Below are 26826 nucleotides of genomic sequence, written 5' to 3'. Positions count from 1 at the left end.
GCTACACCCCCCACGAGTACTACCTTCACTCGCTACACCCCCACGAGTACTACCTTCACTCGCTACACCCCCACGAGTACTACCTTCGCTCGCTACACCCCCACGAGTACTACCTTCACTCGCTACACCCCCACGAGTACTACCTTCACTCGCTACACCACCACGAGTACTACCTTCACTCGCTACACCTCCACGAGTACTACCTTCACTCGCTACACCTCCACGAGTACTAACTTCACTCGCTACACCCCCACGAGTACTACCTTCACTCGCTACACCCCCACGAGTACTACCTTCACTCGCTACACCCCCACGAGTACTACCTTCACTCGCTACACCCCCACGAGTACTACCTTCACTCACTACACCCCCACAAGTACTACCTTCCGTCGCTACACCTCCACAAGTACTACCTTCACTCGCTACACCTCCACGAGTACTAACTTCACTCACTACACCCACATGAGTACTACCTTCACTCACTCCACCCCCACTGGTACTACCTTCACTCACTCTGCCTCCACAAGTACTACCTGAACTCGCTACACCCCACGAGTACTACCTTCACTCACTCCACCCCCACTGGTACTACCTTCACTCATTCCACCCCCACTGGTACTACCTTCACTCGCCACACCCCACAAGTACTCCCTTCACTCATTCCACCGCCATGAGTGCTACCTTCACTCACTCCACCCCTACTGGTACTACCTTCACTCACTCTACCCCCACTGGTACTGCCTTCACTCACTCCAACCCCACAAGTACAACCTTCACTCACTCCGCCCCACTGGTACTACTTTCACTCACTCTGCCTCCACAAGTACTACCTGAACTCACTCTACCCTCACGAGTACTACCTTCACTCACTCCAACCCCACAAGTACAACCTTCACTCACTCCACCCGCACTGGTACTACCTTCACTCGCTCCACCCCCATGAGTACTACCTTCACTCACTCCACCCGCACTGGTACTACCTTCACTCGCTACACCCCCATAAGTACTACCTTCACTCACTCCACCCCCACTGGTACTACCTTCACTCACTCCGCCTCCACACGTACTACCTGAACTCACTCTACCCTCAAGAGTACTACCTTCACTCACTCCACCCCCACTGGTACTACCTTCACTCACTCCACCCCCACTGGTACTACCTTCACTCACTCCACCCCCACTGGTACTACCTTCACTCACTCCACCCCCACTGGTACTACCTTCACTCACTCCACCCCCATGAGTACTACCTTCACTCACTCCACCCCCACGAGTACTACCTTCACTCACTCCACCCCCACTGGTACTACCTTCACTCACTCCACCCCCACTGGTACTACCTTCACTCACTCCTCCCCACTGGTACTACCTTCACTCACTCCACCTCCACAAGTACTACCTGAACTCGCTCTACCCTCACGACCTTCACTCACTCCACCCCCACTCGTACTACCTTCACTCACTCCACCCCCACGAGTACTACCTTCACTCACTCCACCCCCACGAGTACTACCTTCACTCACTCCACCTCCACAAGTACGACCTGAACTCGCTCTACCCTCAAGAGTACTACCTTCACTCACTCCACCCCCATGAGTGCGACCTTCACTCACTCCACCCCCACTGGTACTACCTTCACTCACTCCGCCTCCACAAGTACTACCTTCACTCACTCCACCCCCATGAGTACTAACTTCACTCACTCCACCCCCACGAGTACTACCTTCACTCACTCCACCTCCACAAGTACTACCTTCACTCACTCCACCCCCACTGGTACTACCTTCACTCACTCCACCCCCTCTGGAACTACCTTCACTCACTCCACCCCCCCTGGTACTACCTTCACTCACTCCACCCCCACTGGCAATACCATCACTCACTCCACCCCACAAGTACTACCTTCACTCACTCCACCCCCACTGGTACTACCTTCACTCACTCTGCCTCCACAAGTACTACCTACCTTCACTCGCTACACCTCCACGAGTACTACCTTCACTCGCTACACCTCCACGAGTACTAACTTCACTCGCTACACCCCCATGAGTACTACCTTCACTCACTCCACCCCCACTGGTACTACCTTCACTCACTCTGCCTCCACAAGTACTACCTGAACTCACTCTACCCTCAAGAGTACTACCTTCACTCACTCCAACCCCACAAGTACAACCTTCACTCACTCCACCCCCATGAGTACTACCTTCACTCACTCCACCCCCATGAGTACTACCTGAACTCACTCCGCCCCCATGAGTACTACCTTCACTCACTCCACCCGCACTTGTACTACCTTCACTCGCTACACCCCCATGAGTACTACCTTCACTCACTCCGCCTCCACACGTACCACCTGAACTCACTCTACCCTCAAGAGTACTACCTTCACTCACTCCAACCCCACAAGTACAACCTTCACTCACTCCCCCCCACTGGTACTACCTTCACTCACTCCACCTCCACAAGTACTACCTGAACTCGCTCTACCCTCACTACCTTCACTCACTCCACCCCCACTCGTACTACCTTCACTCACTCCACCCCCACGAGTACTACCTTCACTCACTCCACCCCCACTCGTACTACCTTCACTCACTCCACCCCCCCGAGTACTACCTTCACTCACTCCACCTCCACAAGTACTACCTTCACACACTCCACCCCCACTGGTACTACCTTCACTCACTCCACCTCCCCACTTGTACTACCTTCACTCACTCCACCTCCACAAGTACTACCTTCACTCACTCCACCCCCACTGGTACTACCTTCACTCACTCCAACCCCACAAGTACAACCTTCACTCACTCCACCCCCACTGGTACTACCTTCACTCACTCTGCCTCCACAAGTACTACCTTCACTCTACCCTCCACTACTACTTCACTCCAACCCCACAAGTACAACCTTCACTCGCTACACCCCCATGAGTACTACCTTCACTCACTCCACCCCCACTGGTACACCTTCACTCACTCCAACCCCACAAGTACAACCTTCACTCACTCCGCCCCACTGGTACTACCTTCACTGCCTCCCCACGTACTACCTTCACCTCCACCCCCATGAGTACTACCTGAACTCACTCCGCCCCCATGAGTACTACCTTCACTCACTCCACCCGCACTGGTACTACCTTCACTGCCACACCCCCATGAGTACTACCTTCACTCACTGTGCCTCCACACGTACTACCTGAACTCAGTCTACCCTCAAGAGTACTACCTTCACTCACTCCAACCCCACAAGTACAACCATCACTCACTCCCCCCCACTGGTACTACCTTCGCTCACTCCACCACCACAAGTACTACCTGAACTCGCTCTACCCTCACTACCTTCACTCACTCCACCCCCACTCGTACTACTTTCACTCACTCCAACCCCACAAGTACAACCTTCACTCGCTACACCCCCATGAGTACGACCTTCACTCACTCCACCCCCACTGGTACACCTTCACTCACTCCAACCCCACAAGTACAACCTTCACTCACTCCGCCCCACTGGTACTACCTTCACTCGCTCCACCCCCATGAGTACTACCTGAACTCACTCCGCCCCCATGAGTACTACCTTCACTCACTCCACCCGCACTGGTACTACCTTCACTCGCTACACCCCCATGAGTACTAGCTTCACTCACTCCGCCTCCACACGTACTACCTGAACTCACTCTACCCTCAAGAGTACTACCTTCACTCACTCCAACCCCACAAGTACAACCTTCACTCACTACCCCCCACTGGTACTACCTTCACTCACTCCACCCCCATGAGTACTACCTTCACTCACTCCACCCCACTGGTACTACCTTCACTCACTCCACCTCCACAAGTACTACCTGAACTCGCTCTACCCTCACTACCTTCACTCACTCCACCCCCATGAGTACTACCTTCACTCACTCCACCCCCACTGGTACTACCTTCACTCACTCCACCTCCACAAGTACGACCTGAATTCGCTCTACCCTCAAGAGTACTACCTTCACTCACTCCACCCCCACTGGTACTACCTTCACTCATTCCACCTCCACAAGTACTACCTGAACTCGCTCTACCCCCACTCGTACTACCTTCACTCATTCCACCGCCATGAGTGCTACCTTCACTCACTCCACCCCCACTGGTACTACCTTCACTCACTCCACCCCCACTGGTACTACCTTCACTCACTCCACCCCCACTGGTACTACCTTCACTCACTCCACCCCCACTGGTACTACCTTCACTCACTCCAACCCCACAAGTACAACCTTCACTCACTCCGCCCCACTGGTACTACCTTCACTCACTCTGCCTCCACAAGTACTACCTGAACTCACTCTACCCTCACGAGTACTACCTTCACTCACTCCAACCCCATAAGTACAACCTTCACTCACTCCACCCGCACTGGTACTACCTTCACTCGCTCCACCCCCATGAGTACTACCTGAACTCACTCTGCCCCCATGAGTACTACCTTCACTCACTCTGCCTCCACAAGTACTACCTGAACTCACTCTACCCTCACGAGTACTACCTTCACTCACTCCAACCCCACAAGTACAACCTTCACTCACTCCACCCGCACTGGTACTACCTTCACTCGCTCCACCCCCATGAGTACTACCTGAACTCACTCCGCCCCCATGAGTACTACCTTCACTCACTCCACCCGCACTTGTACTACCTTCACTCGCTACACCCCCATGAGTACTACCTTCACTCACTCCACCCGCACTGGTACTACCTTCACTCACTCCACCTCCACAAGTACGACCTGAATTCGCTCTACCCTCAAGAGTACTACCTTCACTCACTCCACCCCCATGAGTGCGACCTTCACTCACTCCACCCCCACTGGTACTACCTTCACTCACTCCGCCTCCACTGGTACTACCTTCACACACTCCACCCCCACTGGTACTACCTTCACTCACTCCACCCCCACTGGTACTACCTTCACACACTCCACCCCCACTGGTACTACCTTCACTCGCTACACCCCCACTGGTACTACCTTCACTCACTCCAACCCCACAAGTACAACCTTCACTCACTCCACCCCCACTGGTACTACCTTCACTCACTCTGCCTCCACAAGTACTACCTGAACTCACTCTACCCTCACGAGTACTACCTTCACTCACTCCAACCCCACAAGTACAACCTTCACTCACTCCACCCGCACTGGTACTACCTTCACTCGCTCCACCCCCATGAGTACTACCTGAACTCACACCGCCCCCACTCGTATAACGTTCACTCACCCCACCCCCACTCGTATAACGTTCACTCACCCCACCCCCACTAGTACTACATTCACTCACCCCACCCCCACTAGTACTACCTTCACTCACCCCACCCCCACTAGTACTACCTTCACTCACCCCACCCCCACTAGTACTACCTTCACTCACCCCACCCCCACTAATACTACCTTCACTCACCCCACCCCCACTAGTACTACGTTCACTCACCCCACCCCCACTAGTACTACGTTCACTCACCCCACCCCCACTAGTACTACCTTCACTCACCCCACCCCACTAGTACTACATTCACTCACCCCACTCCCACTAGTACTACGTTCACTCACCCCACCCCCACTAGTACTACATTCACTCACTACACCCCCACTAATACCACCCTAACCCTAACCCTAACCCTAACCCTAACCCTAACCCTAACCCTATCCCTTGCAGTACCTTACTTTACTACACTCTACCTTACAGTACCTTACTTTACTACACTCTACCTTACATTGCCTTACTTTACTACACTCTACCTTACAGAATATTACTTCACTGCACCCGACCTTACATTACTGTACCTTACTTCACCACACGCTACCTTACAGAATGTTACTTTACTACAATCTACCTTACAGTACCATGCTTTGCTGCACTCTACCTTACAGTACCTTACTTTATGACACTCTACCTTACAGTACGTTACTTTACTGCACTCTACCTTACAGTACCTTACTTTATGACACTCTACCTTACAGTACGTTACTTTACTGCACTCTACCTTACAGTACCTTACTTTATGACACTCTACCTTACAGTACGTTACTTTACTGCACTCTACCTTACAGTACCTTACTTTATGACACTCTACCTTACAGTACCTTACTTTATGACACTCTACCTTACAGTACCTTACTTTATGACACTCTACCTTACAGTACCTTACTTTATGACACTCTACCTTACAGTACGTTACTTTACTGCACTCTACCTTACAGTACCTTACTTTATGACACTCTACCTTACAGTACGTTACTTTACTGCATGCTACCTTACAGTACCATGCTTTGTTACACTGTGCCTTACAGTGCTGTTCTTTACTACATTCCACCTTGCAGTGTCATACTTCGCTGCATTTACCTTACAGTACCATACTTTACCACCCTCTACCTTGAACAGTCCCCGATGGTGCACGATAAACCGAGATCTCTCCTGTGAAGATCACAGAGCGAACCCCCCGGGATCCACGATCGGTTCCCATGGAGGAAACTCGCTCGTTCCTGGAGGTTCTCTCACAGACCGCGGGTCCAGGGTCGGTCCACCCGAGGATGAGGAGTCGGGACCCGGTTCGTGCCGTTCTCTCCGCACCGTCACGTTCTGGTGGTTCCTGAAAGTTTAGTTTTAATGGATTGTCTTTGTTTCAGGTTTTATTGTGAAGGTGAAGGTGAAGTCCGAGTTTGTCGATGATTCGTTCCCTCAACATGAAGGTTTGAACCACAAACACGTTGTTGATGTTGTGATTTTATTGTTGTTGATAATATAATCGGACCACGCATCCTGAAGCTCACCTGCATCAGAAACAACAATCACTCAAACCCCTCTTCGAGCCTGATTTTTTTGTTAATGCCGTGAACAAACTTTAGTTCATCGCGGGTGATGATGGTTGTGGTCAAGGTTCATTGAAAAAGTGTGTGTAGTTTCAGAGAAGAGAGCAAATACCGATTTGGGGGTCCCTCCCCCTCACCCCCCCACCCCTTATACACCTCCAACAAGCACATATTTTTATGCGGTCAATACGCTTTAGTACGTCATGGGTGATGAAGGTTGTGGTCAAGGTTCATTGAAATTGCCTGTGTAGTTTCAGAGAAGAGTGCAAATACCTTTATTTTTTTTTGGGGGGGGGGGGTTCAAACCCCCCTCCCATAGACCCCCTTAATGAGTGCAGATTTTGATGCAGTCAATGCACTTTGTTTGGCATCAGATGTGAAGGTTGTGGCCAAGTTTAATCAAAATCGTGTGTTTGGTTCTCGTGATAATGACTGAAGTGTTTACGGATTCACTCACTCACTCACGGACACTGCTCGATCACGTAAGATCGCCTGACTAAAGTCCACATGAGCTAATAATAATGTTGCAATACAGATTTATTTTAAATTAATAACAATATTACAATTGGTTTGTACATTGTGTGCCTATGATGTTCTGCTCTTCGTTTTTATTTCTTCATCAAAACAATTCCCCCGGAGCCTCTTCTGAGCAGAGTTGTTTAAGTTGCAATTTTAATTAACCTCTCACAGTTTTCACGAATTATCTCAGCACCACGATGTGCGTGCGTGCGTCCGTGCGTGCGTGCGCGTGCACGTGATGTGTGGTCTGTGGTGTTGTTTGGCTACACTGGTGAATTTGTACTTTTACCAGATTTCTGGTCCAATCTGGCTGCAATAATAAGGCCTGGGTACAATCACACAACGGCCTAGTATTTTGGTAGTAGCGTAGTTGAGAACGTGTTGTGTAATCGTGAATATAATATTGTGGATTGTGAATCGTAAAGATGACCGTTGTGGTTGGACCGTTGTGGTTGCTCCCTCTTGAGCTATCCTGTCAACATTTGAAAACACAAACCATTTTGGGGAAATTATAAATGTAGTAATTTGTTTATGCCTCCTCTAACGAAGTCGCCGGAGGCATTATGTTTTCGGGTTGTCCGTCCGTCCGTCCGTCTGTCCGTCCATGCTAATTTTCTGTTTTGTTTAAAGTGGAATGAAATACCTTTTTTTTCATTTTGCAATTTTCAAGCAGATTGAGGGTGAGACGTTATTGGTTGCTTTATAATTCTCTCCCCGCTGTGTGGTTAGAGATTTTATTTTATTTTATTTTATTTAGTTTTTTTTTGTTCTCGGTTTGATTGTTTATCCCTTTTTCCTGTAATGAACCGATGTCGCATTGCTTGCAGGTGGAGCTCATCTCGTGAAGACAGAAAATTTCCAAACTAATTTTCTTCAGACTTCCCAGGATGCATTAAGCAATGAGGGTGTAAAGCAGGAACCCTGTGATTCTCCTTCCACGGAGTCTAGCAATGCTACTCGGATGCTCACAGGTTGGCAGAGCCATGCACAGAACACACAGCACACTACAACTACTGATATAATTACTCCATTTGTTTTCTTCAAATGCTTTAATTCCTAAATATGTTGAATGATGGAGCCATTTAATCTGCGTGTTCCCATTCAGGCTTTGTTGAATTTCCGAGCAGGTTTCTAGTACTTGGTTTATATTATAACGATTGCTTTGAAATAGTCAGATATCATACATGAAGCTTAAGTTTTTTTTTTTGGGCTTTGTTTCAACAACCTTCCAGGTTGTACTTCTGCTTTGAGCAACCCGATCCTTTTGAAACACTCAAAATCCAAAATCCCCCTTGCTGTTCACCTTTTCTCTTCTGCTTGAGTGAGGAACCACCTTCCTTGTTCTTTCAAATTCGCAGTACACCACAACCTCCATCTGTTCATCCTCCATTTCTACCCATAATCTTTATACTTCCCATACCTCTCCACTTTTATTTTGCAGGTTTGTTTCCTTACCTCTTCCCTCTCATATTCCCGTTCATTCATCCCCTTGTTGTGTACATAAGCATGGTCAGCACAGTCCTTGAAAGTCTTGGAAAAATTTGAGCATTTTCCAGTACAAGAAAGTCCTGGAAAACTTGTCCAATTCCTTGAAACTCCTGGAAAATCGAGAACATTGCGAAAATTTAAATAACCCTCCATGCTCCCGGTCGGAATTGTTAATGCCGCTGGTCTCTTTAAGAGAACGTTACCACTTTTAACTTCCCCCAGGGATTTTCCAAAGCTGTGCCAAAATTGTTTCCAATGCGCAAGGTTTTCAATGGCGGGTCACCAAATGAAATGTGTTCTTGTGGAATAAAAGATTATTATAAATGGCACTGAATGACGAAAATGGAGAATCCTAGGACAAAAGATAGTAGTACACAAAAACAGGCAGAGAAACAAATAAAGCATACTCTCGATCCGGTATAATGAAAACCCACTTGATACAATAAATAAAATGTAATGGCCAAGAGTACACCATCATTCACGCACGATTGGGGGGGGGGGAGGGGCAGAGGGGAGGGTGGCAGGTGAGGTCTTTTAAAGGATACCGGTACTGGGGTTCAAAAATGCTGTGCCATGAACAGATCTCGATCCCACAGCTGTGAAACTCTGCGGAGAAGCGAAGCGTCCAGCAGGTGAAGAGATAGCAGATAAAGTGAAATGGAGATGGGTTGCAGGGCAGCCAGAGAGATTAACATGCTAAATGTGGAGAGCGGATAACATGTGACTGGATAATTTTAGGACAGGACGTTGGGTCATACATAGATTATGCAATTGCTTGCGGAAACTCCCGATTTAAGCAGGAAGTAGCTACTTAGCATGCACACTACCGATTGTAAACGGAAAGGAAGATAAGTTGAAGAATGTCAAAACTTTGCTATTTTAATTCTTTGTGGCTGTATGACTTGTCGATGTTGACAAGATCATGTGGTGGGATATTGAACTTTTTCAGTCTACTCAGCAAATGCACTCTCTTCTTGCTTTTGGTTATCATTTCCTTTACTTGCTTGTCCCATTTTAGGTCATCTTGGAGCCATATTCGTCGTATGTTGGTTTCCTGTACAACATCGAGGGTATTCGTTCCGAGGTTGAGGGCAGGTGGTTCCGGCGGTGTACGTTTGAAGCAAATTTGCAGCTGTTTACATTTAGCTGTATTCAAGTGAAGATGGTTCTCATCATCCCGTTCACTGAGTTTGGTAACGGCGTTTTGTATTGTGGAGGGGGCTCTTGATGATCTCACCTCTCTGATACTCAGATCGTCGACATACTTCCATTTCTGCAACTCTGATGAATCCATTGCATCATTGATCATGGCAAGGAATGCCAAGGGATCAATCATTGTTCCCTGTGGTATTCCACAGCTCAAGGATTTCTGGTTAGAGTGCTTTGGTATTTCATCCTCTGTCTCCTGTTTGTTAGAAAATCCACTATCCATGGGATAATTTCTCTTCTGACTCCTCACTTGATGAGTTTTGTGATGACAATGGTATGATCGATGGAGTCGAAAGCTTTGGAGAAGTCTGTAACAACGAGATTCCCCAATGGTATCAGTTTTATCAGAGCCCTTATTGAATTCATACAGCATTTCACCCAAATAGTGTGTGGTTGAAGACTCTTTAAGACTCCCGTACTGATGTCTATCAATATTGGGTGTCATATCTTCCTGTATCCATCTGCCATCAAATCCCTCACAAACCTTTGCGCATTGGGAAGTTAGATCTACTGATCTTAACTTTTTGAGAACAGCCGGTTTTCCTTCGGTACAGGGACCACATCAGCATCTTTCCAGATTTGTGGAAGTTTGCCCTCTCTCATCGATGAATTGAATGTATCAGTGATGGGAATACTGAGTTCACATGCAAAATCCTTGAGAAGTCTGTTTGGAACGTCATCAGGGCCAATAGCTTTCCTTGCATTGATCTTGCTCAATTCACGGTACATCTCCCACATTTCAACTCGAGGTGGTTTTTCAGCAGGTAGATATGACGGAAGTTCGCGAACAAGTAGAGGTGGTCGGCTTTGTGATGTCAAAGAAAATTTGTGGTTGATTGCATTAGCTGTTTGTTCATCAGTACATTCAGGAATTGTTGGCGCAATGATAGGAGATACCATGATGCCACTTCAAACGATCAGCTGTCCTTAGATCATCCAGTGAGTTCTCGTAGAAGTTCACCTGGGTCTGAACAATCTTCCTTGCAGCCAAGTTCTTATAGTGTCACCATTGGCTCATTGAGCCACTTGGAAATGCCTCCTGGTGATGCTTGATGGTAGCTTTCATTCCTGCCGTCATCCTGAATTTATCGGCTATATGTAATTTCGCCGATTTTCATGGAAAATATTCATCAACAGCCTCTTGGAGTGACTTGTAGAAGGAATCGGACTTTGATTGGGTATCTGGTGCTGCGAGAACCTCATCCCAAGTCTTCAATGTAATCCATTGCCCAAACTCGTAGCTGTTTTGGTACGTCATTGGACGTGAGGTTTTCCTGATAACCCTGTTAACTCTCTTCATCCCGTTTTTGGGAATTCAGAAAACCGTGTTATGGTCACTCAATCCCATCGGAGACGTGATCTCTGGTCTCATGTAATGTGTATGAAAATTGGTAATAATCAAATCCAGTACAGCATTACCTCTAGTGGGTTTATCTACCAGCTGTTTAACACCATGTACCCTCAATAACGGGTCTACATCTTGTTTGCCAAGTTTATGTTTCGCAGCAACGTCAACATCACTGTCCTTAAGTAGGACCCTTAATTCCTCTGTTCTATACACAATCGATCTGGCGTTTGTCACATAAACCCTGGACAAAGTAGGATGAGCAGATTTGTTCATTGGCTGTACACTGACTGGAACCAAGCACCGCACTCTGGGTTTACGCAGTCTCACATTTGTACTCCTGTTACCGGTATAGCTCCACCGGCATATCAATATCGAAAAAAATCGACATCGACAGAGCCCACCGGCCAGGTATTTATACTTCAGTTGCGTTTCGTTTATATTTATTGTCTGTTTTCCCGAATTGAATAAAAACAATCATCTGTATTGATTCGTTCTATCAAAAAAAAAAAAAATGCAGTAGCATGTACGATTACATTTTTTTGTTGGAAATTTATTGATTTAACATTTCGTGTACTTGTTCATGAATGATTGCCATGCTAGGTCATGATAGTCCCCACCGATTGGTTCACTGATTTCCACGCCATTTTCTTATACAATCAATTTGTTGAGGCGGTCAACCAATTTGGCATGCACTTTCTGGATCTCCATTCGCAACACCCCGCACAATTTACAATTCAGGGTGTTTAATTGGAGTTGCACAAATTTTGGGAAGATATTTTTGATTTTGATACACGGTCTCTGAGTGAAGGAGAGTTGTCCGAAAATCTACCTCGTGCGAATTTTTTTTTTTTTTAATGAAAATGTGGATAATTATTAATTGCAGTTGACTCCACGTGAGCAACACAAATTTTCAAACGTTATGTTTTTTTTCATCATGGCTACATTATAATGAGTGATGGATTAGTCTGAATCATTCTGATATTTTTGTTTCATTACAGATCCATCCCAAGAACAGCCTGCCCAGATCAAAGCTCCAACAAGTGCAGCCAGTACAAGGGCCGGCTCGTCTATTGCAGATTATGCAAGAAGAGATGTCATTTTCAAAGCAGAGATACTTTGGGCCTTGAAAGTAATGGAGTCTCACTATTCATTCAAGTCTTGTGAGGACATAAGCCTCTTGTTCCGTAAAATGTTTTCGGATAGTAGCATTGCTGCCCAGTTTAAGTGTGCCGCGAGGAAGACTGCCTATTTGAACGTGTTTGGTCTTGCACCCCACTTCCAAAGCCTCTTGAAACAGAAAGCAGACAGCAAGTATGTTCTCCTATTTGACGAGTCGCTGAACAAAGATAATCAAAAGAAGCAACTCAACTTCTACATAAGACTATGGGAAAACGACGAAGTTAGGTCCAGATATCTAGACTCTAAGTTTGTTGGACACTGCACAGCTGAAGACATGCAGGCCGAATTTCATTCAGTTTTGGAAGGCTTGAATCCAAGAAATCTTGTTCAGTTTTCTATGAATGGCCCAAGTGTCAACTGGAAGTTTCATAAGAGTGTACAACTCGAAATGGAAACGAGCTATGGCAAGTCACTGTTAGATGTGGGGAGCTGCAGCCTGCATAACGTTCATGGTGCCTTCCAAACAGGTGTGCAGAAGTCTGGTATTGGTATCGACAAGCTATTACATGCACTCTACACACTGTTCTCCGACTCACCTGCTCGTAGAGAAGACTACATGAATGTCACAGAGGGTGCCAAAGTCCCTTTGAAGTTTTGCAAAACGAGATGGTTGGACAACAGCCCCTGTGCGTCGAGAGCCATTGAAATCTGGGACAGCATCTGCTTTTATGTGGACATGGTAAACAAGAGGAAGATTACAAATCCAGGAAATGAGTCCTTTGTCACTGTACAGGAATTTGTCAAATCACCTCTGACATTAGCTAGACTGAAGTTCTTCTTGTCTGTTTGTCAACAAATTACACCATTTTTGATCAAATATCAAACTGATCAACCTATGCTCCCATATATCACCAATGATCTGAAGAACATTATCCAGAGTGTTCTCGAGAGGTACCTGAAAAGCAGTGAGGAAAGTTCCCTGACAGCATTGCAGTTGTCTTCTTTTGATGTCAGTGACCAAAATAACTTTGCTGTGCTTTCCAAGGTAGATGTAGGACTGGCTGCCGACAAAGTTTTGAAGGAAGCCATTCGTACCAAAATGGTGTCTCACAGAGGTGTTCTGGAATTTCGCATGGAATGCAGAACTCTTCTTGTCAAAATGGTGTGCAAACTCGTCGAGAAATCTCCCATAAAGTATCCTCTTGCTAGAAGCTTGGCCTGTCTTGACCCAAGGCATTTCCAGAAGAAAGACGTGGTGGTGAAATTGATGAGGAGAGCTCTGACAACCTTGGTTGATGCAAGGTGGATCACCGCTGAAATAGGGGATGAGGCGCTAAGACAGTATACAAGGTACTTAGACGATGCCTTCTTCAGACACACAAACTTTGACCCAAAGAAGGATAGACTCGATCGTTTGTGGCATTCTGATTTAGCACAGAAACAGGAATTTGACAAACTGTGGTCTGTTGTAAAACAGCTGCTACTTTTATCCCACGGCCAAGCAACAGTGGAAAGAGGGTTTTCAGTGAATGAAGAGGTTGAGGTCGAAAACCTGAAGGAGGAAATGACCGTGGCCCAAAGAATCATCTGTGATCATCTTAATGCTGTGGGGGGAGTTCAGAATGTACAACTGGACGATAAACTGTTAATTTCTGCTGCCGGTGCATTCAAAAAATATCAACTCTTTCTTGAAGAGCAAAAGCATGCAAAAGAACATAACCCAATTATGACAAGGAAAAAGAAGCTTAAAGAAGAAACGGCTACCTTGAAATCTCACCAGAAACGTTTGAAGACGGACATTGATGCTATGACAAAATCTGCCGATGAACTAGCACTAAAGGCTGAGAAGGACAGTGATTTAACATGCATCAGCAAATCGAACAGCTTGCGCAGGTCTGCGAAGGACAAAGAAGAGGAGTTGAAGGAACTACAAAAACAACTTGATGAGAATACCTTCCAGTTGATGAACGTCTGACGTTTTCATGTATCAGACTGTTCACATAATCATTATCGGAAGGACAGTGATGAAACTGTTGACATGAATCTGTTGGTGTGTGTGTGTGTGTGTGTGTGTGTGTGTGTGTGTGTGTGTGTGTGTGTGTGTGTGTGTGTGTGTGTGTGTGTGTGTGTGTGTGTGTGTGTGTGCAGGGTCTGTGTTGTCAATGAACTACTCCCTCAAACTTTTGTGAAATCGTACCAAACTTCCAGGCTGCACCTACCTCTCCCGAGTGTGTGTCCTAAGTGTAGTTTTTTTTTTTCCTTGAATTGTTTGAAAAAAAATTGTTTTTTTTCAGAATTAAATCTTCAACTCTTATACCTGACCTGACCTGTTTGTTTGTTTGTTTGTTACTTCCAAAAATCTAAGATTTTTCAAGTATATTGGTTCATCGATTTTGTTTGTCTGTCTGCTTATCGCCTACAGGTCTCAATTTTAAACCGATCTCCACAAAACTTCACCACATATTAGAGTTTGTCATAAGGAAGAAGCCTATTGTTTTTGAGGTCAACATCAGTCCAAGGTCAACAACTAAGGTGGGGTTTCCAAAATCCTCAATTTTCATCCGATGGACTTGAAATTTGAAGAGGATTTATATTTCAGCTCACTGAATTCAACTAGACAATTATTTTTGAGGTCAACATGGACCAAAAGGTCAACCACTTAGGTGAGATTTCTAAAATCCTCCACTTTTATCTGATTGACGAGAAATTTTAAGAGGATTTATATTTCAGCTCACTGAATTCAACCAGACAATTATTTTTGAGGTCAACCACTTAGGTGAGATTTCTAAAATCCTCCACTTTTATCTGATTGACGAGAAATTTTAAGAGGATTTATATTTCAGCTCACTGAATTCAACCAGACAATTATTTTTGAGGTCAACCACTTAGGTGAGATTTCTAAAATCCTCCACTTTTATCTGATTGACGAGAAATTTTAAGAGGATTTATATTTCAGCTCACTGAATTCAACCAGACAATTATTTTTGAGGTCAACAAATTTGGTGAGATTTCTAAAATCCTCCACTTTTATCTGATTGACAAGAAATTTGAAGAGGATTTATATTTCAGGTCACTACATTCAACCAGCAGTTATTTTTTTTTTTTAGGTCAAATTTGTTTTATGGATTTTGCAAGTGTCGTGCTCTGCACGATGTCTTCTTGTTTGTTTATTCGTCCACACATAACTTTAGTGTTTTTCGCCACAACTGCTTGACGATTGAGAGGAAATTTTCACCATATGTCCAACTAGACATGTCGAATGTTTTAATCATAATTATGATGTCATAGGTCATGTGGTGTGGCAGCCTTGTGGGGAAAATGGAAAAAGTTTGGACCTCTATCTCTGAAACCACACAAAGGAAAAAAATTGAATTTGGGAAACAGCAAGTACTCCTTATGGAGAATAAGTGTGATGTTTTGATGACATCATAGGTGCCTTTGTTATGATGTCATAATTACATGTGTAGAATGCCCCATCTGATCAGGATGGAAATTTTTTGGGGTCATCTAGGGATAAAATGGTCCACAGAAAAAAAGTTCGATGACGTCATCGGTCACGTGATTCGGCAGCCGTATTGTTTAAAAAAAAAAAAAAACCTTCAAAAATCTTCTTCTCTAAAGTGGCTGAACAGATCGAGGCGAAACTATACATGTATGACCACCTATCCATGAGGAACAATAGTTTCACACACATGATGTCATAAGTCACATGGTTTGGCAACCAGATTGGATTTACCCTAAATCCTATAAAAAAAAATCTTCTTCTCCAGAACAGCCGGACAGATCGAGAGGAAACTTCACAAAAATGTTCCAAAAGCCATGGGTGTATAAGTTTGTTAAGGAATAATTGATAGGTTACATGGTTTGGCAGCCATATTTGATTGAAGAAAAATATTAAATGTTTTCTCTGGAACCTTTTAATCAATCGATGTGAAACTTCACATTTTTGATGTATGCATGATGGGGAATACATGTTTTAAATTTCAAATTGATCGGATGCATGGTCTGGTAGCCCGAATTATTTAATTTTTATGCCTCCGCACCAAGGCATTATGTTTCCGGGTTGTCCGTCCGTCCGTCCGGATTTTCGTTTATGCGATAACTCAAGAAGCAAACTGTAGAATTTCATCAAACTTGGTAAAAAGGTAAAGTAAGACAGTGCAATTAAGTGATTAGATTTTGGGCCAGATGTGATAAAGGTCAAGGGTCAAAGGTCAAGGTCAAACTGAAATTTTACTGTTTACGCCCTAACTCAAGAAATATTGGACAGGATTTCATCAAACTTGGTACAAAGGTAAAGTTAGACAGGGCAATTAACTGATTAGATTTTGGCCCAGATATGATAAAGGTCAAGGGTCAAATATGTCAATACTCAAGTGTTTGTGCGGGAGAGCGGAGGCATACCCGTCGACTGCGCTCAGTAGAATTACTCTAGTTTGATATGGCTTCTTTTTTGTTGTTTTGTATTTATTTTGAATGAGGCTCACCTGGCTGTGCCTGGACGGGTTTGAGGGTCGAGGAGTTGCAGCTGAAATGCGAATCCTCTCCAGGTTCTGCCCGATGACTTCATCTTTGTTTTTTGCTTGTTTGGGTTCCGTCTGGGTTCCGTAATCCCTCTTTAGACTTCCATTTGATTTGAATTGAATTTATTTCAATCCCAGACTCCCAGAGAGTCTTGCTACCCGGTCATCGCTGCCAGCAGTGACAAAGCGGCAGTTCTAGTTACGTCTGTTATCAGTTACGTCATACAGCAGTACACAAAAGCAGTCCTGGCGAGGGTATGCAATCTGTGATTGCTCTTTATGTTTTTATTATTTTTCCAAGGATGGAGATGTAATATGCTCGCTTCAGATGTGATGCAGCTGACCTTTTTGTGTTCGACAGGAAGTGGGTAGTTACTTCCGGTTGGGTGTGAACGAGTCGAGTGGATCCCTGTGTGTTGCAGGACTGCTGCAATCATGGTCTTCGACCAACCCAAACATTGATACATCACGTGCATGACCTTTAAGAGGGAATAATTTGTAAATTTGATTTTTTTTGAAAAAAACAACAAAACCAGGAGGAACATGCGATGACTTCGGCATGCTTGGGCATTTGTCCGAAGTTTTCTAAGTATTAAAATATCTCGAAGCGGAATCCAAATGTCGTGTTGCTTCTTCCTCTGGCAAGACAAGCCTCCCCGAGAGCATCGATTTGGTGAAATGCTGACGTTTGGCGGCCATGTTGGATTTATGCAAATGAGCTGTTCATACGATCAAGTTTAATAGTTTCCGAATGCATCCTTGTGTCCAGAAAACTCCCATTCTAGAATTTAAAATCACCCAAGTATGTTTTATGAGAGCCAAATGATACGGCAACATTCATGTTTCGTGGCCTATTTGGATTTAACGGAATGAAACATTTCGACAGCAGATTCAGTATTAATGCTTTTAGTATTTGCGTTCTCAGAACCTCATCGAAATGCATTGTGGGGGAAAAAAACCCAAAAAACATTCTGTTGCAATTTGTTCCAAGTGGAGTGCAAAAAAAAGTGCGAGATTTCCCGGAGGAAATGGTTCGACACTCATAGATGATGATCTCGGTTTCCATGGTGATTTGGATGGGGATCACGTGATCGGAGTGGAGAATGTGCCGGCTTGAAGTCGTGAATAAGATCGATTGGTGAAGGGACGCGTCACGTGGTTCGCTTTCACCAGAACACACGCTTTGTAGTTTGTACTCGTGTATCAAAGTGTGCCGCACTACCACGCACTACCTTACAGTACCTACTACTACTACTACTACTACTACTACTACGACCCTCGACCTTCCAGTCCCCTCCGGTTCGCCATGAACCGAGATCTCTCCGGTGAAGATCACAGAGCGAACCCCCCGGGATCCACGATCGGTTCCCATGGAGGAAACTCGCTCGTTCCTGGAGGTTCTCTCACAGACCGCGGGTCCAGGGTCGGTCCACCCGAGGATGAGGAGTCGGGACCCGGTACGTGCCGTTCTCTCCGCACCGTCACGTTCTGGTGGTTCCTGAAAGTTTAGTTTAAATGGATTGTCTTTGTTTCAGGTTTTATTGTGAAGGTGAAGGTGAAGTCCGAGTTTGTCGATGATTCGTTCCCTCAACATGAAGGTTTGAACCACCAACATATTCTACTCACAAGATACAAACAAAGATGTCTTAATGAGATTGTTTTCTCGAGACATTCCCTTGGTTTTCTCTCAGGAGTGTGTGCAGACTCGAACACCCAGTTCGTTTATAAACCAAATTAATTATTCACATTGAAACATCACGATATTCACAGAGATGTTCGGGGTAAACGTGCACAGAGCGAGGGTTGTGAGGGAATCGCTCGGTTACCAACAAGTAATCCCGATAATGGACATCATGGTCACACACCCTGGGACGATCGTTTGTTTGCACACAATGGGACGATCGTTTGTTTACACACAATGGGCCGATCGTTTGTAAACACACCCTGGGACGATCGTTTGTTTGCACACAATGGGACGATCTTTTGTTTACACACCCTGGGACGATCGTTTGTTTGCACACAATGGGACGATCGTTTGTTTGCACACAATGGGACGATCGTTTGTTTGCACACAATGGGACGATCGTTTGTTTACACACAATGGGACGATCTTTTGTTTACACACAATGGGACGATCGTTTGTTTACACACAATGGGACGATCGTTTGTTTACACACAATGGGACGATCGTTTGTTTACACACAATGGGACGATCTTTTGTTTACACACAATGGGACGATCTTTTGTTTACACACAATGGGACGATCTTTTGTTTACACACAATGGGACGATCGTTTGTTTACACACAATGGGACGATCTTTTGTTTACACACAATGGGACGATCTTTTGTTTACACACAATGGGACGATCTTTTGTTAACACACCATGGGACGATCGTTTGTTTACACACAATGGGACGATCTTTTGTTGACACACAATGGGACGATCTTTTGTTAACACACCATGGGACGATCTTTTGTTTACACACAATGGGACGATCTTTTGTTAACATACCATGGGACGATCGTTTGTTTACACACAATGGGACGATCTTTTCAGCAATGCCAACCCTCCCGATTTCATCGGGAGGCTTCCGAAAATTCACCCAAACTCCCGCCCTTACGATCACTATCCTTATCCTCCCGAAATTTTGATATTTTTGCACTGTTCACTCATCAGAATGTACTAGTATGAGAATTGAATGAAAAGCATCGTCTGCTACGTATAGCATGTGGTAACTCCATAACGTTCGCTGCTACCAAATTGTACGTAAAAAATTGCAAATTCAAATGAGGAGCAGCGAAACATTGGGTCTGGATCTCGCTTATGCGATCATGCACTGAGATTTAGTGCATGCGGTATGTGTGCAATACAGTGCATGCGGTATGTGTGCAATACAGTGCATGCGGTATGTGTGCAATACAGTGCATGCGGTATGTATGCACAGTGTATATGCATGCGATACGCTCACTGCATGCAGCTGGGCCCCGTACCAGCCCGGCGGTCGCGACCACCGTGCGGTGTTTAATTTAACAGCCGCTAGAGTTCTACGAGTCGCGCTGCAGCTGTGGAACATCGACTTCGAAGTTACCGATGCTTCAAGCCCTCGATGTTGATTACGGAATGGCAGAAAAGAAGCTTACGAAGACCAAGAAATGGTCTCAGAAGTACAAGACCGAATACAGTCTCCAATACCCGTGTATTCGAAAGTCTGAAAGAGGAATTCATCATGCGTATTGTACAGTATGCAGCGTTGATATTTCAGTTGAGCACGGAGGTCGCGATGATATTCGGAAGCACGTTGGAAGCAAACGGCACACAGACATTGCAAAGGAGAGATCTTCGAGCACGAGTACCGGTACACTTCTGAATTATTTCACCAAACAAGGGACAAGCGAGGAAGAGGATGTTACCCGAGCGGAACTTCTCTTTAGTGGATTTATTGTGGAACATAACTTGCCCATATCAGTCTCAGATCATGCTGGACCTCTATTTCAAAAGATGTTTCCAGATTCAAAAGTTGCTTCAAAGTATGGATGTGCAAGAACAAAAACTTGCAAGATGTGCAAGATGTGCAAGAACAAAAAAAAAAAAAAAAAAAAAAAACAAGAACAAAAAGCAAGAAAAAAAAGAAGAAAAAAAAAAAAAAAAACAAGAACAAAGAAGAAAAAAGAACACTGGTCAACAATTTTTTACTTTCTGAATGTTGTCTAGATTTCTACAAGTGAATTAGGGTATTCTGGCACTGCTGAATCAGGAAATGGCATCCGTTTCTCTCCATCAGGTCAGGTTTTTGTGCTAAGTTTATTTGAAAAAATCAGATCTTGTGACAAAATCAATTACATTTTTGTGGCATTATCAGCTGATTTTTGTCAACACATATCATCCTAAACATGTTTTTAAGAAAAAAATGTTTTGCCAACAACATTTATTGATTACATGATAGAAACATCGATTACTGTCATCTGAATGGTGGGCATTGATAAAGGTAAGTACAAGTAAATTGCATGTTGCGTCACCACTGTTCAAACTTCAGGGCTTGAACTTCCGTTTCTTCGAACTCCTGGAATGTTCAGCGGCAGGGAGGTCTCTCTTCAGATTCCAACAGTAGTCAGCCATCATGACTGCGTCCCAGCGACCCTGATACCTGGTCTCCATCTCCTTCATGTCCTGATGGAATCTCTCCCCCTGCTCGTCACTCATTGAACCCAGGTTCTCAGGAAACCGGTTCATATGTGAAAATAGGTAGTGCATCTTGATGCTCATGTTGCAGCCCAGGTTTCTGAAAGCAGTCAGCATGTTGTTGACAAGTTCTGCGTAGTTTCTGGCCTTATTGTTGCCAAGAAAGTTCTTCACTACCAAAACAAATGTCTTCCACGCTTCCAGTTCCACTTCGTTCATTGAGTTTTTGAACTCTGGATCTCTGATGAGCTGACGGATCTGAGAACCATCAAAGATGCCAGCTTTCAACTTCTCCATGGTCAATCCTGGAAAAGCCTGGCACAAGTAAGTGAAGCAGTCACCATCTTTGTCCAGAGCCTTGGTGAACTGCTTGATTAAGCCGAGCTTGATGTGCAGCGGTGGGAAGAGTATTCTGTCTCTGTCCACCAGAGGGTCGTTGATGACGTTCCTTTCTTTGCATGGCACCAATTCCTCCCGCACAGGCCAGTCCTTCTTCGTGTAATGCTGAGCACGGTCCCTACTATCCCACATGCACAGAAAACATGGGTACTTGGTGAAGCCAGACTGTTGTCCCAACAAAAGTTCACCATCTTCAGGTCAACACAAATAAACCACTTAAGCTGATCATAACCAATTTTCTCCAGCACGTACTTCACCGCTTCATACTTCTCCTTCAGTGTAGTCGAGTGAGCGATGGGTACAGAGGCAAACTGGTTGCCGTTGTGTAGCAGAACACATTTCAGTGATCGCTTGCTGCTGTCAATGAACAGTCTCCAATCTTTGGGTTCGTACTGTGGCACTCCAAGCTTGAGCAGAAGCGCATGTCATAAATTGGCGCATGTAGGTATTGTACATTCTTCAGAGTTCGTTATTTCAAGAAATACAACTTTTTTGTATCACATTATTACAAAATCTGCCCCATTAACTTTAGTTTTGATCCACGAACTTTATGCTTTGCCTCACCAATTTTTGGAAGATTTTGAGGTTTTATGACTTCAAACTGATCCCTTTTCGACATAATCACCCAGAACTATCGTACCTGAATACTTCTTGTCATATTATTTCCAATTAAAACAATTATTTGACATGATATTTTACCCCCACCAACTTCTTCTAAAATGCTCCACACATGCGTACATGTGAACAAAAATGTAAAAAACGACATGTGGCCATATTTCAAAAACTTGACCTGATTGAACAAAACTAATGTGAGTTTTGGATTCAGCGCATCAGATTCGTCCTAAATCAGCTTAAAAAATGCAGACAACAAATTTGTTGTTGACCAGTGTAATTGGTGAGTTGTCAAATGTTACTGCTTCATCTATTGCCGATATTGCTAGACTCGCTCCATTTAGCCTAGCTCCAGACGGTAGCAATGACAGTGGTGAGGCCCAGCTATATCCTGTCCTGATTTCGTACCATGACAACAGTGCTGGGATTGTGAAGCAAGGTTTGCTAAGTTTGCCTGCGTGCAAACAAGATTCCACTGGAGAAAACATATTCAAACTGCTTGATCATGAGTTCAGTGACAGGAAAATTCCGTGGGGAAATTGTGTTTCCTTTTGTGCTGATAATGCCTCTGTCATGGTGGGCAAGCACAAAGGAGTCGCTGCTTATATCCACAAACAAAATCCAGAGTGCTACATCATGGGATGCCCTTGCCATATGATGCACAATACGGCCAAGAAGGCGGCTCAGGCCTTACCCATTGAATTAGATGACTTTCTCATCGATATTTACTACTACTTGGACAAAAGTAGTAAACGCGTCAAAGGAGTGAAAGCACTGCAAGAACTCTGTGATGCCCCGACACACAAGATTCTGAAGCATGTCGCAACAAGGTGGCTGTCCCTTGGTCAGTGCCTAGACAGGCTGATTGAACAGTGGGAGCCACTTCGCCTCTTCTTCAAAGAAGAAGTACGAAGAAAAATGCAACCAACTGTAGCCAAGACTCTAACAACGAGCAAGAAGGACGGCACTGTATCTACTGCCAGTACTGGCACTGCAGGATCAAGCACTAGTGGAGCAGCATTCACCACTACCACTGCAGTATCTGCTGCGAAGAAGACAGCAGGGACAGCACCAAAACCAATGCTGAGAGCAGGTAGCATCACCGGCCCTTCATCACGTTCATCTACAAAGCAGATCCCTTCAGAGTCGAGAAAGACTGTGATAGTCCCATCTACAGGCAAAGAAGGACCCAAATTAAGTTCTGCTTTTGCCAAATCACTTGATAGAAGCTCAGCAAAACCTTCGAATCAGAGGTCTTCTTCCTTGGCTGCACCTACCTCAAGCTCTCTCCTCAAACGTAAAATTGGATCTGGTACTACGAGTCTGACCTCTTCTGCTGGCAGTAAACGCAAGTGTGATCGCCCTGCGGCTAAGTGTACTACGAGTTCTACAACTAAAAGCGCATCTTCCTCAAACACTGTGCAGGAATCTAGAGAAAAACGTGTCAACAGGATGTTCTTGTCTCCACAAACAAAACTCTATTGTTTCTTCCTTCGATATGCTAACAAGCTTTTTGAGAAGGGGAATCTTCTGCTCCAAAGAGACGAACCCTGTATTCATCTCCTGCACGGAGAATTGAATGATCTTCTGAAAGATATCTTCGTACGGTTTTTGAAACCATCGGTGTCATCGGTTGCTCTGGTAAATGTACCCTTCTCTGACAGAAATCATCAGAAGAATGATGAGGACCTCATGATTGGGAACGATGCCAAACTGTATATAAGGGAACAAAGGAGTCTCAAGAAATCCACCTTCACTCTGAGTGAGTCAGACATCCAAGGTTTCTTCAGTGCAGTTCGCTCATATTATGTGAAAGCCTGCAATTATATCTTCAAAACCTGGCCGCTAGATGATGAATTAGCCAAGCATGCTCAGGTGCTGGATGTTAAGCTACACCAAGAAGTGGGGTTTGACTGTGTGGAGTTTTTCATCAAGAAATTCCCCTGTCTGTTTAGTGGCGGTGATAGTGACATAGACAGTCTTGAGAGTGAATTCGCTCACTACCAGGCAGACGCCTCCATAGCTACAATTGCTACTGAGACAGTGAGAGTGGATGAGCAGTGGCATCGGATTTCACAGCTCACAGATCCCTGCACTGGTGCCAAGAAGTATCCTAATTTGAGCAAAGTGATGAAGGGAATCTTGGTCATTGCTCATTCGAACGCATCATGTGAGCGGGCACTCAGTCTTGTACGGAAGAATCATTCTGAATTTCGTCCCAATTTGAGTGTCAAAACCCTGGAAGCTCTCTTAATTGAAAAACTAGCTCATAGCACCCCTTGCTACCAGAGAGAATACAGCAAAGACATAATCAGAAGGGCTAAAAGAGCCACACAGCTGTCACTCAGCAAAGCTGCCATGGAAAAAGCAAGCAGCAGTAGTACCAGCCAGTAAGGTAAGAAAAATATTGCTTCTTTTGTGCTTTTTGTTAATCTTTGATTGTCCCCTAACTTACTAATATTAACATACATGTAACATTAAAAAGTGCACAATTTTCCCCTTTTTTTGTTCAAAAAGTGGGAATTCTTAACATGTTAAATGCTCCAAAATAGGGCTCAGAGGGCACGAGAGAGCGTCTAGAACCCCAGAGCTTCCAGGGCCCTAAGGCGGGCCCTGGACCCCGCCGCAAGGGTCGAGCACTCCGCGCTCGAGATGTGCGCTTTGCGCACATTATTTGGTGTCGGTTGAAAATCCTCCCTAATTCTGATTTCCAAAAGTTGGCATCTCTGTCTTTTGTTTACACACAATGGGACGATCGTTTGTTTACACACAATGGGACGATCATTTGTTTACACACAATGGGACGATCTTTTGTTTACACACAATGGGACGATCTTTTGTTTACACAATGGGACGATCTTTTGTTTACACACAATGGGATGATCGTTTGTTTACACACAATGGGACGATCTTTTGTTAACACACCATGGGACGATCTTTTGTTTACACACAATGGGACGATCTTTTGTTAACACACCATGGGACGATCGTTTGTTTACACACAATGGGACGATCTTTTGTTAACACACCATGGGACGATCGTTTGTTTACACACAATGGGACGATCGTTTGTTTACACACAATGGGACGATCGTTTGTTTACACACAATGGGACGATCGTTTGTTTACACACAATGGGACGATCTTTTGTTTACACACAATGGGACGATCTTTTGTTTGCACACAATGGGACGATCTTTTGTTTACACACAATGGGACGATCTTTTGTTTACACACAATGGGACGATCGTTTGTTTACACACAATGGGACGATCTTTTGTTAACACACCATGGGACGATCTTTTGTTTACACACAATGGGACGATCTTTTGTTTACACACAATGGGACGATCGTTTGTTTACACACAATGGGACGATCTTTTGTTAACACACCATGGGACGATCTTTTGTTTACACACAATGGGACGATCGTTTGTTTACACACAATGGGACGATCGTTTGTTTACACACAATGGGACGATCGTTTGTTTCCACACAATGGGACGATCGTTTGTTTGCACACAATGGGACGATCTTTTGTTTACACACAATGGGACGATCGTTTGTTTACACACAATGGGACGATCTTTTGTTTACACACGATGGGACGATCGTTTGTTTACACACAATGGGATGATCGTTTGTTTACACACAATGGGATGATCGTTTGTTTACACACCATGGGACGATCGTTTGTTTACATACAATGGGAATAGTTTGTTTACACACAATGGGATGATCGTTTGTTTACACACAATGGGATGATCGTTTGTTTACACACCATGGGACGATCGTTTGTTCACACACCATGGGACGATCGTTTGTTTACACACCATGGGACGATCGTTTGTTTCCACACCATGGGACGATCGTTTGTTTCCACACCATGGGACGATCGTTTGTTTACACACAATGGGACGATCGTTTGTTTACACACAATGGGAGGATCGTTTGTTTACACACAATGGGACGATCCTATGTTAACACACAATGGGACGATCGTTTGTTTACACACCCTGGAACGATTGTTTGTTTACACACAATGGGACGATCCTATGTTAACACACAATGGGACGATCGTTTGTTTACACACAATGGGACGATCGTTTGTTTACACACAATGGGACGATCCTATGTTAACACACAATGGGACGATCGTTTGTTTACACACAATGGGACGATTGTTTGTTTACACACAATGGGACGATCCTATGTTAACACACAATGGGACGATCCTATGTTAACACACAATGGGACGATCGTTTGTTTACACACAATGGGACGATCGTTTGTTTACACACAATGGGACGATCCTATGTTAACACACAATGGGACGATCGTTTGTTTACACACAATGGGACGATCGTTTGTTTACACACAATGGGACGATCTTTTGTTTACACACAATGGGACGATCTTTTGTTTAAACACAATGGGACGATCGTTTGTTTACACACAATGGGACGATGTTTTGTTAACACACCATGGGACGATCTTTTGTTTACACACAATGGGACGATCTTTTGTTTACACACAATGGGACGATCGTTTGTTTACACACAATGGGACGATCTTTT

At 44.7% G+C, this 26826-nt stretch overlaps 3 protein-coding genes across 3 annotated transcripts in view; all 3 read left to right on the top strand.

Moving 5' to 3' along the window:
• The window catches only part of LOC147009086 (uncharacterized), a 30632-nt gene extending 15292 nt beyond the window's left edge, over positions 1 to 15340 (top strand). Inside the window, exons 2-5 of the mRNA XM_085862711.1 lie at positions 6422 to 6588; positions 6667 to 6729; positions 8196 to 8339; positions 12412 to 15340. Coding sequence (XP_085718837.1) covers positions 6422 to 6588; positions 6667 to 6729; positions 8196 to 8339; positions 12412 to 14507 — 2470 coding nt within the window. The 3' untranslated portion in view covers positions 14508 to 15340. The remainder of the gene's footprint in view (positions 1 to 6421; positions 6589 to 6666; positions 6730 to 8195; positions 8340 to 12411) is intronic.
• The window catches only part of LOC147009084 (uncharacterized), a 288704-nt gene that overhangs the window by 118986 nt on the left and 142892 nt on the right, over positions 1 to 26826 (top strand). The gene's annotated exons all lie outside the window — the stretch shown is intronic.
• LOC147009085 (uncharacterized) overlaps positions 15517 to 26826 on the top strand; it is a 52024-nt gene continuing 40714 nt past the window's right edge. The window contains exons 1-2 of the mRNA XM_085862809.1: positions 15517 to 18512; positions 18591 to 18653. Of these exons, the coding sequence (XP_085718935.1) occupies positions 18362 to 18512; positions 18591 to 18653 (214 nt within the window). The 5' untranslated portion in view covers positions 15517 to 18361. The remainder of the gene's footprint in view (positions 18513 to 18590; positions 18654 to 26826) is intronic.

This window comes from Eptatretus burgeri, chromosome 17, assembly GCF_056783735.1.
Source record: "Eptatretus burgeri isolate ZD-2024b chromosome 17, Ebu_testis_v1, whole genome shotgun sequence".
In the NCBI taxonomy this organism is placed as follows: Eukaryota; Metazoa; Chordata; class Myxini; order Myxiniformes; family Myxinidae; genus Eptatretus; species Eptatretus burgeri.
The sequence above is the reverse complement of the archived record's forward strand: the minus strand, read 5'-3'. Positions and strand labels throughout refer to the sequence as shown.